This window comes from Ictalurus furcatus, chromosome 2 (genome assembly GCF_023375685.1).
Source record: "Ictalurus furcatus strain D&B chromosome 2, Billie_1.0, whole genome shotgun sequence".
NCBI lineage: Eukaryota > Metazoa > Chordata > Actinopteri > Siluriformes > Ictaluridae > Ictalurus > Ictalurus furcatus.
The window spans coordinates 22651079-22663136 of record NC_071256.1 but is presented as its reverse complement, the minus strand read 5'-3'; the positions used below and the strand labels follow the sequence as shown (position 1 = coordinate 22663136).

The 12058-nt window shown below is 38.5% G+C and overlaps 1 protein-coding gene across 1 annotated transcript in view; it reads left to right on the top strand.

Annotated features, from left to right (window-relative positions):
- The window catches only part of LOC128625304 (serine/threonine-protein kinase/endoribonuclease IRE1-like), a 31816-nt gene that overhangs the window by 16115 nt on the left and 3643 nt on the right, over nt 1-12058 (top strand). The window contains exons 9-18 of the mRNA XM_053653508.1: nt 1229-1307; nt 2644-2809; nt 3654-3769; nt 3959-4147; nt 7665-7923; nt 8099-8189; nt 8267-8456; nt 9337-9436; nt 10231-10430; nt 11869-12016. Of these exons, the coding sequence (XP_053509483.1) occupies nt 1229-1307; nt 2644-2809; nt 3654-3769; nt 3959-4147; nt 7665-7923; nt 8099-8189; nt 8267-8456; nt 9337-9436; nt 10231-10430; nt 11869-12016 (1538 nt within the window). The remainder of the gene's footprint in view (nt 1-1228; nt 1308-2643; nt 2810-3653; nt 3770-3958; nt 4148-7664; nt 7924-8098; nt 8190-8266; nt 8457-9336; nt 9437-10230; nt 10431-11868; nt 12017-12058) is intronic.

Here is a 12058-nt window from a genome sequence, read left to right as displayed (position 1 = left end):
AAATTTTCTTTTAAATGCTCAATGATTCAATACAGTGTTCAGTTGCCGCCCTATTTCTGGCTGGTTTTCTATGTGCTGTGTGGTATAGGAATTTATAAAGGGTTTTGTATAAGTAAGGAATAAAAACACTTTGGGATATGCTGTTATGGGAAAATAATAAATGATGGGTTGTTGTTGTGCATTACCACCCCCAAGTCGATCATTTTCGATGAACAGCACCTTCCAAAGTGTTTTATTCCTCTTGTACCAAGGTAATTTGCCAGCAATTTTTTTTTAAATTCATTAACAAACAGCACATCATACTTTTCATCAGTTAATTTAACGTAATCTACATTTAATGTTCTGTTGTAATGTAATGTCCAAAAGTTAGTTCCTGTTATCACTTATTGCAGCTATAAACTCCTCTATATCCCCTCATTAGACTCGCTCTTTTTTTTTAATTTCTGATTAAATTAATAAGACCAAAAAAAGAAACCATACAGCTTGTCCTTTTACCAAGAACCAGAAAACCTGCTCGACTCCATATAGTCTCCTTACAGAACACTTCACAAAATCAGTGATGAATGTTTTCAATGGGATCACTGTTTTTATCCACTTATTATTAGTTTTGGATTATATGGAGTGTCAGCCATACAAGTCTCTGTGAATGAGCGGTTGCTACAGAATCGATAAAATGTCAGAACAAGTGCATTTAATATAAAACTGTGATTTGATTTGAACAAGTGTCACAGATGCTGTTACAGAAAATTAATCCATGCCTGATCAATAGGATTTTAGAATTCACACGCCCTGTGGTATAAGAGAATATAAAGGCCTCTGTCCGTGAAATGTTCACGAAAGACCTGAATTAGTAATCTGGGTAATTTTGAAGTAATGAAACTGACTGGATTTGTGGTATAATCTTCAGCATTTTAACACTGCACTGAAGTAATGATGTGTACCACAAGTCCCATCTTGAGTCTTTTTAAGGCTGTCAGAACACATAAGTTATTGCTTAATATTGAGGAGGTTAATGCTCAAACATGCCATATGTGGCAAGATCTGCATCATGTTCTAGTCATAGGAATTTTCCCATGAAATCCCATCATTCTGATTTTCATGAAATGTGCTTATAGCACACTTATACTTTGTTAAAAAAATAAACAAATAAAATACGAAGGGGGGGGGGTTAGATTGTGTAGAATCCTGGAATATAAATATGATGAGATTTTTTTTCTTACCTCCACAGGTCCACCCTCTATGTGGGAAAGTATTCCACAAGCCTCTATGCATCTCCGTCTCTGGTGCATGATGGAGTTACTGTTGTGGTGAGTAAAACATGTCCGGATACTTCCAGTGTAGTTTTCGGTAGGCCAGTGTTTAGTTGGTCAAACTGCGCACGGCAACTCGGTGGAGCAGAGAAATTCTGTTCAAAACAAACAATAGCAAATAAGGGGAGTGAATATTTCTTGTGCACATGTACCTGCTTATGTCAAATAGTCAGAGTGACCGCGTCACTCCTCACAACCCTGGGCCTGTAATTTGGCTCCGGACCACATGGACTATCTGCGGTGACGCAGGTGGAAGTCCATGTTTAGATTACAGCAAGAGTTTTGACATGAGAAATCACAGTATTTGTCTAATTCCAATACAGCTGGACCAGTTCATTAGTGTTCTTGATAAATATGTTGAATGTAGTGAGAAGCCTCACTAACAACCGGCTAAATTATATTGTTGTTGGGTTGTGTTTTTTTTGTTGTTGTTTTTTGTTGTTGTTTTTTTACATTTTGGTGGTTACAAGTTCACTGGCTATCAGTATCTCTGTGTGTACACACTTCCACACACTGCTTTTCAGTCCAACAGGGAAACAAACTTTTAAAACCATGGACACTTTCAGAGCAAAGTTTAGTCACTGGGTTGAAAATAAAAGGTATGCAAGGTTCTCAGAATCCCATCTTTTGCAGTTTGAACAGCATGCTGTTTCCAGGCTGTTGTATGTGGCTTTGTTAAAGCACCATTTTCACAAATGTCACATAAAAATAATTATGTATTATAATGTATTATAGACGAAGTATTTTAATGCTTTGCAGCAATTAAATAAACAGTACCGTACTACAGTACAGAACCCTCTCTTCACAAGGCTAAATAACAATTTAGTATCAGGTGTATTTTAACAATAATTAGTTTTTTCCTCACTTGGCACACTTTTCTCACGTGTGTCTTACCTGTATTTCAAGCCCTGATTTGTTCAAATACTGACTATACAAATTCAGAATAAGTGCAAAATAAATCTCTACTGTCGGTTTCGCTCTCTGAGACTCTCCTATGCCAACTCGTTTTAGGATCAACTCCAATGTGAACCAAAAGCAGGATAGAGACCTGTTGACACACAAGACATGTTAAAAATATATATTGCGTATACTAAGAATATACAACAGTTTATCATCACTACTGGTTAAGAAAAATGGTTTAGCTTCTTTCAAGTTAATCAAGTCAAATAACTTTGCTGCTTGCTGCCCAACACTGCATGACATGAGAAAGCGTTTGTCTCACACGCAAGACCATGTACATTTTCATCCTGTCATATTGTTATATAAACTACTCATTATTTGACTAAAGTAGTGCAAAAATAATATTACATTTTTTTATTTGTGTCCCCCTCAGCCACGTGGTAGCACTTTTCCAATGTTGGAGGGTCCTAGTAGCCAGGAGGGCAGTGTGGAGGAGGACCAAGAGTGTGTCATCACTCCCAGCACCAGTGTCAAATTCAATGCGGCTCTGAAGGAGCGGAACCGTGTCAACTATATGAGGAACTACCTCCTACTTATAGGTATCTTATATATTTATTGATGTTTTTGATCAATTATGTCATATGTCAAAAGCCGGGAAGCAAGGCTAACTTTCTTTCATTGATGGAAAACCTTGTTGCATGTTCATGGGACAAGATTTTATGGAGGTGTCCATGTTCTTCCCCACTTTGTAGCTTGAATGCACTGAGGTTATAAAAGACAATTCGGAGCTCTGAGTTCCCACTTCTGCTGCTTGTTCTCCCATGCTTGCATAGGCACAGTTACACCCTTGACACTAAGGAAAACAAACTTAAAACCACTGCAGGTTTATAACTGCAGCTGGCACTCTGGTATACAGGTGGATGCTGTTGGAAATGTTTGTGTTTTTTTAACTTTTGTAAGCATTCCACTGTGACAAATTGGGCAGACCGAAACACTTTTTTTTTTTTATAGTGACCTCATTCTGCCCACTTTGTGGCCACTTTTCATTGAATCAGATGTGAAATGTACACTGGTAGTAGAGGAAATAATGCCAAGTCTGAAATGTCTAGTCTGGTCTCTGATTGTTTGCTTTACCCCAGAGGCATGCTTGCAGAGTACAGCATGGTCATACTGCCCTCTGGTGGATGTACATGTGGGTTGGCTGTGTGTTTTGTTTGTTGTTTTTTTTTTTTTTTTGGTTTTTTTCCCTTCTTGATTCTTGCAGTGCAACTTCATATATATGCCCATGATTATTAATGCATGAGAACAGCACTGTAAATGTTACTGATGTATATTTATATGTTGTAAGTATGTACATTGGTAGCAGTTCGGACTTCCTGGTTTTGCTTTCTATGTTAATGATAAGGCCCAACTTTGTAAACATATTCTGTCTTTTTTTTGTAGGTCATCACGAGACTCCGCCTGAGGCTCATAAGAAGATTCTGGAAAAATTTCCAGAAGGTTTTCTTCGTCAGCACAGCAACGTCATCCCTCCTGCTACAGAGCAAACTATTGAGGAGGTGAGGATGGTGCCGTTGCTCGTTTTTAATGAACTTGCTTGCAGTTCCACTGGTTTGAAAGCCAACTCATTCTACTGGGTTACTTTACATGGGAATGTGCATAAAAACAGTTGCCAGTAAAATTGCCAGGAATTTCCTTATACACTCACTGATTCATGTGGTTGCTCATTTTTCTTTTCCCTGAAACAGAAGGTGAATGAAAGTGGGATGGAGGATAGCAGCCCCTTGCCCCCTCCTGTCCATGCTCTCCAGGAGAAGCATCCTCGCTCAACCCGCTCTGAAGCACCTGTGGACTCCATGCTTAAAGACATGGCCACCATTATCTTCAGCACTTTCCTCCTAGCTGGCTGGGTAGCCTTTATCATCACTTACCCCAAGGTAAAAAAAAAAAAGAAAAAAAAACCGTTGGGACATTCAAATGCGTTATATTTGAGAACATTCTTACTGGAAATTGCAAATAGATCAGGTTAAAAATGTATGATTAGATACTAATTAATTGTGCACATTTGTGTAGTCCAAGCCCAGAATACATTCACCAAAATACATACATGCATACATACATTAAAAATGATTTATTAGTTTAGTTGTGTCATGTAGACAGTAAATAGGCATAAACCGTTTTATTTGCAAGTATAATGTAACTTACGTTATATATTATAACATAAGAAAAGTGTCTTCTTCTGTGCCTCATTTTGGCAGGATTTGATGGCAGCATTCCATGTATGCTAAAGACTGCCAGATGTAGTTTGTATATATGTGAGGTGGCCCCTAAAACCCATCAGATATTGCTCTGGTTGAAAGCAACCAAAAATTATGAAAAATGTGTGTTGACCAAAAGTGAGCTGTAACATAATTTGACATTTCCACATTTTTAATGTATGTTACTTTGTGTTACCTTGTCTTGGCTGTTAGCCTGCAAAGGTCATGCTGGGTAAGGAGGCAGTTCAACAAATTCAGCTTTAAATGCAGTCAGTCTGCTTGAACATGTCTAAAATCCTGCTAGCAAGGATACTCTTATGCCATAGTGGCATAGGCCTAATCAGTTTATTTTGTAATCTGATATTTTAATGACTCCATTTCAGGATTTTCCCTAGGTTTTCAGAGATCTTGGGTGCTGTCTGGGTTTTTTTTTCCATGTCGTATTCAACCATTATCCATACCATATTTGTGAAAGAAAGCTGGCAACACTTATTGTACTTGTAATGAAAAATCTATTCATTTCACCAAATCGCATGTTTGTGATTTAATGACAATAGATGTGGGTTACCTTAACTTGTACACGTAGGAAGAATAAACATGCAATACATATGTAATTATTTTGAAAATGCAACCAAAGGACATAAAGGAGACAGACCAAGAATTTCTTCATTTATTTCAACTGCAATATCACAGCCCTTCAATGAATCTTTTGCATTCCAACATCCCAGGCTGAGGCTTCACAAGTTTTGGCAAGATATGCTACAACTTATTTTACAAAAATGAAATATGCAGATTTTGTAGGCAGGCATGGCAACTCGCACTATATCACTGTCTACATGAGGACTTGCATCACTGTCTGCGACCAGTTCTCACACTACACTGGAGGAGCGGGGGAGAAAACTATTTCTGTCAGGGACAGAAATGTGGGAAATGCCGCACAAGCCACAAGTGTTTAGAGAAGAAGCTACCGAAGGCTTCATTCACATGTAATGTTCACACATAATGTCTTTTTTTTTTGAAGGCAGTCGACACCTGTTTCACATAATAATCATATGGAGTAGACCATGTTTTCAAAAATGCCCTGAGATTCTTTTGGGACACACTACACTGTATTTTGAAACATTGTATTTTTTACAGTGGTGCTTGAAAGTTTGTGATTTTTTATATATATATACCTGCATAAGTATGACCTCTAAAACAGCATCAGATTTTCACACAAAAGTAAAAAGTATGTGAGCCTCCAGGGTTAGCAGTTAATTTGAAGATGAGATAAGAGTCAGGTGTTTTCAATCAATGGGATGGCAATCAGGTGTGAGTGAGCGCGCTGTTTTATTTAAAGAACATGGCATGAACAAAGGAAATTTCTGAGGACCTCAGAAAAAGAGTTGTTGATGCTCATCAGACTGGAAAAGCTTGCAAAACCGTCTCTAAACAGTTTGGACTCCACCAGGCCACAGTCAGACAGATTGTGTCCAAATGGAGGAATTTCAAGACCTTTGTTACCCTGCTCATGAGCTGTCGACCAATAAAAATCACTACAAGAGCAATGTGTGTAATAGTCCGTACACTGCACAACAGTGGTGTGCATGGGAGGGTTGCAAGGTGAAAGGTACTGCTTTCCAAAAAGAACATTGCTGCCCAACTTCTGTTTGCTAAAGATCCTGTGGACAAACCAGAAGGCTACAGGAAAAGTGTTTTGTGGATGGATGAAACCAAAATAGAACATTTGATTTAAATTAGAAGCATTATGTTTGGGAAAAGGAAAGCACTGCATTCCAGCATAAGAACCTTATCCCATCTGTGAAACATGGTGGTGAGAGTATCGTGGTTTTGCTGCATCTGGGCCAGGACGGCTTGCTATCATTGATGGATCAATAAGTTCTGAATTATACCAGTGAAATGTAAAGGACAATGTTAGGATATCTGTCCATCGTTTGAATCTCAACAGAAAGTGGATCATGTAGCAAGACAACAACCCTAGGTATGCAAGTCATTTAACGAAGAATGGTTAAAGAAGAATAAAGATATTGTTTTGGAATGGCCAAGTCAAAGTGCTGACCCTAATCCAAAAGAATTTTTGTGGAAGAACCTGAAGCAAGCTGTTCTGTACTGAAGAATGGGCTAAAATTCCTCCAAGCCGCAGGTCTGATCAACAGTTGCCAGAAACGTTTAGTTGCATTTATTGCTGCACAAGGGGGCCACACCAGATACTAAAAGCAAAGGTTTACATACTTTTGCCACTCGCAGATGTATAATATTGGATCATTTTCCTCAATAAATAAATGACCAGGTATAATATTTTTGTCACATTTGTTGAATTGGGTTCTTTTTGTCTACTTTTAGGATTTGTGTGATGTTTTAGGTCATATTTATGCAGAAATCTAGAAACTTCTACCAAACAAACTTTCAAGCACCACTGTATATGAATAAATGCTTTGACCAGAGGTTATCATCAGAAACAGATGTAGTGTGTGAACACAGCCTAACTTTGTTTAGCTACCAAGCCATAGTTTGAAATATGTAACGTTAACTCACTAGCTTCGCTGGCTAATGTGACTTAATTCAGTACATGAATATCTATGCAAGTTATCTCGGTTAGTGATTTCTTTAGTTGTAAAATAGGCTACATTAGTTATATAATCTCTCTATCTGCTATTGCTGTTGTTAACATCCACAAGAATTACTCCCTGACAAAAAAAAGTTTATACTGCATTTATTCTTTGTTGAGGCTTACGTAATCAATGGCTTTCAACTTGCTTATCCGAGTCGATGGCTGTAACTGCCATCCTGAGTTGTCGGTACAGAGAAATATCCAATCAGCTGTTTGATTAGCTTGGCAATGAGCATCTATCACGCACCAATCACACACCTTCATCAAAACACTGATTGTTGATTGGTAGGTCATTCCAGTTGCCAGCTTACTTTTCCATTTGAGATCAAGCCACCTCTCTGTTTTTTTGGGGGGGGGGTTGTCAGCACGTAGAACTCTCACTGTAGTTTTTACATTTATTTTGATATGTTGCCCAAATGCCCTTTTACGTTCCTCCAGCTTAATTTGTGCCGCAAAAACAGGTAGGCGCTGTGCCTAAGCCTTTCTATGGTAGGGAAACTGCTGCATTTAATAATGCATGTTTTAATATTTGTATTGTTGTAAAAATGTGAAAATTAAATCATCACATGTCCTGTCTGCACGCAGAGCATGCAGAAGCAACAGCAGCTGCAGCACCAACAGTTCCAGAGGCAAATGGAGGAGAAGTTGGAGCTCCTACAGAGACAGCAGCTGCTCTTCCAGCCACCCGGCGACCTGCTGCCAGACGGTGATTTCCTGGAGGTGGCACGTGGCCGTGCTGAGAGCTCTGGCCAAAGCAGCGCTAATGCCACGCCACGTGCTTCCAATCATTCCAACCTGTCTCATTCTGAACCAGGGGGTTCTGCAGCTGAGCACGAGGATGCAGGTGAGCATGACTCACACATTGCGTGCATCTGCAGTGATCCGTCTTATCCAAACACTTTAATTATCTTAAATGAGCTTTGATACATCTGTATATGTGTGAATGCTTTGAGGTTGATTACAGTCTTCAATTTTTGTGATTTTATCTGACTTGGCGGAATCTTGTTTCCTCTCTTCAGAGGACGAGTCCAACATTGTTCGAGTTGGAAACATCACCTTTAATCCCAGGAGTGTTCTGGGACATGGTGCAGAGGGCACCATTGTATACAGGTAATTTCTGACTATGATGTTTTGAGAAGTGTATGCACTGTAACCTTATGTTTAAGCTTCTGCTTTTTCTTTGCCAGGGGTCATTTTGATAATCGGCAAGTGGCTGTGAAGAGAATTCTCCCAGAATGCTTTAGCTTTGCGGACCGGGAGGTGCAGCTGCTGCGTGAGTCGGACGAACACCCCAACGTCATCCGCTACTTTTGCACGGAGCGTGACCGCCAGTTCCAGTACATCGCTATCGAGCTGTGTAGCGCTACTCTGCAGGAGGTGTAGCACACATTGCATTACTCTTAGAGTATCTGTTTAAAGGGCACTTTATATAACTTTTATAATTTAAAGAATGATCTGGGTTAGGTCATGAGACAAAGGGGAGGCACAAAGCTTATGGACAAAATCTAGACAGTTCCTCCAGGATTTCGCGATTTTTCAATCGCAGAAATTAACGCACAATCAAGCAAACTCCACAATATTCCCAGGAGCTTGCAATTTTTCAAAAATTACCACAGATGTTCTACAGATTTGGGCCAAGATGCGTCATGTGATGTCATCACAACATGCATTCAGCCAAAGCCCTCTGCAATTCTGTCAAACATGAGTACAGCTAAGAGGATGCATTTACCAACAAACATCACTGCAAAAGACTGCAAAGAATTTGGTGCAAATGCAATTTCACCAATTCAAGTAGTGTTCTGCAACAAAAAAAAAGCACAAGCAAACCCTGCAAGTTGCATCGCAAATATTGAAAAAAGCCGCAGCTTTTCCTGTACAGACTGTCTACATTATACATTACACTAGAGTTAAACATATTGAGTAGACAGTTTTTTATATATATATAAAATCTATATCCTTGATGCATGTTTATGAATGTTTATAACACGTATATAATGCAGCAGAGAACAGGCATTGTTACAAAATAATTTGCTACTTATATAAATTGTGAATATTTTCATAGATAGTATATAGAATGGAAGAGCATTCTCTCCATCACCGTAATGCAATATAAAGATGTATTTTGCCTCCGGCTACATGATCAGATATGGTTAAATTATGTTAGTTTGAAACTCTAGTATAATTTGTCACTAGGATTGAATTTAGGCAACTTGTAATGTGTTTGCATTATATACAAATGTTCTATTTTTCTTTGCAGTATGTAGAGCAGAAGGATTTTAATCGCCATGGGCTGGAACCAGTGATCTTGCTGCAGCAAACCATGTCTGGCCTGGCACATCTGCATTCACTCAATATAGGTACTAATAAAGTAAATCGAGCTGATTAATTAGTGCAGAGTTTTTTTTTAGAGAGTGTGTCCTCAGTTCACTGTGTACGGCTGTTCAAGTGTGCTACGGAATTCTGTTCGCATTCTGTCCCTTAAATTCAGCTCCATACTTATAAATCTTAGAACATTAAATAGTAGATTGGCTCTAGGGGGGTGTATGTGTGTGTGTGTGTGTGCGCACGTTATATTATAAATTCTGAGATACTGGATTTTTTTATTTCCATGAGCTGTAAGTCGTAATCATCAAGATTAAAACAAAAAAAAGGTTTCTTTGTGTAATGAATCTAGAATACATGAAAGGTCCACTTTTTGAATTGAATTATGGAAATAAATGAACTTGTCCATGATATAATTTTTTTTTTTAGAGGCACCTGTATTGTAGATGCCAAATACAACTGAATAAATTGAATATTACTGCTGCTCCTTGTATGATCATATGACATGCAGCATTGCTTTTATGATCAACTTGGTTTATTTCTGTGAATTAAATTTTACGGAATCTTGTGTTTTCCTTTTTTTTTTAAAAAAAAAAGTATTTTAGAATAAAATGAAACTTGTAAAACAACTGTATCAGTGAACATTCAGGAATAAGGTAATAGATTATATCTTGCTATGTGTATTTTAAGTTATATTCAGTGTTTTACCATTTAAATACCATTTACTTTCAGATTTCTTGTGTGACCTGGAATTTTCATGTTTATGCGGGTGTGATGCAGTAAATTCTAGGTTTTACTTCCTCTAGACTCGTCCTTTGTTTTTCTGTAGTTCACAGAGATCTGAAGCCACACAACATCCTGGTATCCATGCCGAATGCCCATGGGCGTGTTCGTGCCATGATCTCGGACTTTGGTCTGTGTAAGAAACTGGCTGCAGGCAGACACAGTTTCAGCAGGAGGTCTGGTGTTCCTGGCACTGAGGGGTGGATAGCACCTGAAGTTCTTAGTGAAGATGCCAAGCACAACCCAGTGAGTGATGGCAAACACATTTGTATCAGATTTGAATATTGGCCAGAGAATACCTTCAAACAGATACCAAGTCTGTGGCACCAGGTGCAGTAAGCAGGCCAAGTACAATACAATACACAATACTTTGCCAGCATTTTTTAACCTAATGTAGTGTATCTGTTCTATGAGTGATCAACAAAATTGGGGATTGCTGACGCATGACACCACTTAATTTTTAGACGATGTTGGGCCACGTGTATTTACAACACAGTTCACTTACACATGCGATAGAAGCCAGAAAAGCCACATATGTGTTTATTCATTTACAAACACTTTCATTTCCCGCTACATGACATGATTATATATTATGATTTTAGATAAAGTTCAGTGTATATAAGGGGGAAGTTTTAGGGGTGTTACCACATCGTTATGGACTTGAACAGATGGAGATTTTGGAGATGCACCTATGTCTCTAGGTCATTAGAGGGCTGCAGATAGACACTGGTCTGGTATGCTTTCAGGAGTACTGGAAGTGTCTGAACTTTACTTGTGGTAGAAATTTTATTCAAGGCTAGAATCCGAATGAGAATTTCTTATTTACTAAGTACAAGGTGTTTTCATAGTGCAGTGTCAGCATAAATTCCACTTGTATTTTGGTTTGCATTATAAATGACTGCTAGTCACATCTGAAGATATGTTTTATGATGATTATTTATACACACACACACACAAGTGTCAATTGTGTGTGCAATTAAAAGCCAGTCAAGCAAGTTCAGGCACTTAGAATTATGACTAATACTACTATATTTAAAATGACATGTACCACCTTCAGGGTTATTTTACAGTGCCAGCATGTTGTATGTTTTATATTTCATTTAAGTGTTTTGTTCCTCTTATACCACTTGTACCGCAAATATCACCAACTATTACAAGCTCAACACAACGTATATTTTTACCTGTCCACATAACACTTTAGATCCTGTTCAGGGATCAGTTGATCCCTTACCAGCCTCTCTCTTTCTCTCTCTTGAAGTTAAGACAAAAAAAAAAAAAAACATCTTGTCATGTTACCGAGAAAGAACAAAGCTGTCTGTCCTGTGGTGGAATGCTTAGTTACAGCTTTACTTCTTACTGTTAGAAAATTGACAATGGAGAGTCTTTTCAAAAATGCCAAGTAAACGTCTCCTCACAGAAAACTTTCATCATATCGCACACATTTTTTTTTTTAGTCCGTTTATGTTGAAGGTCCCTTTGTAAGTCATTACTACAGAAATGGTTTCGCAAGAGAATAAGCACATTAACATATACCTTGAAGCCAGAGCTACAGACAGAGCTGCTGTTATATAAGACTGACCAACACTTTCTGACCAATCAGAATTAAGCATTCTGGAGCACTGTGGTATAAAGTCATGTAATATAATGACTAACTTCAGTCATCCATGGCTTTTCTCATTTCCAGACATGCAAAGTGGACATCTTTTCTGCCGGCTGTGTGTTTTACTACGTGGTGTCGCAGGGCTGTCATCCATTTGGAAAGTCCCTGCAGCGGCAAGCTAACATTCTCCTGGGAGTCTATTCACTAGATCACTTGCAGCCAGACAAGCATGGTATGGCTATCATTTCCTGTGCATATTCATTACTTTTGCTCA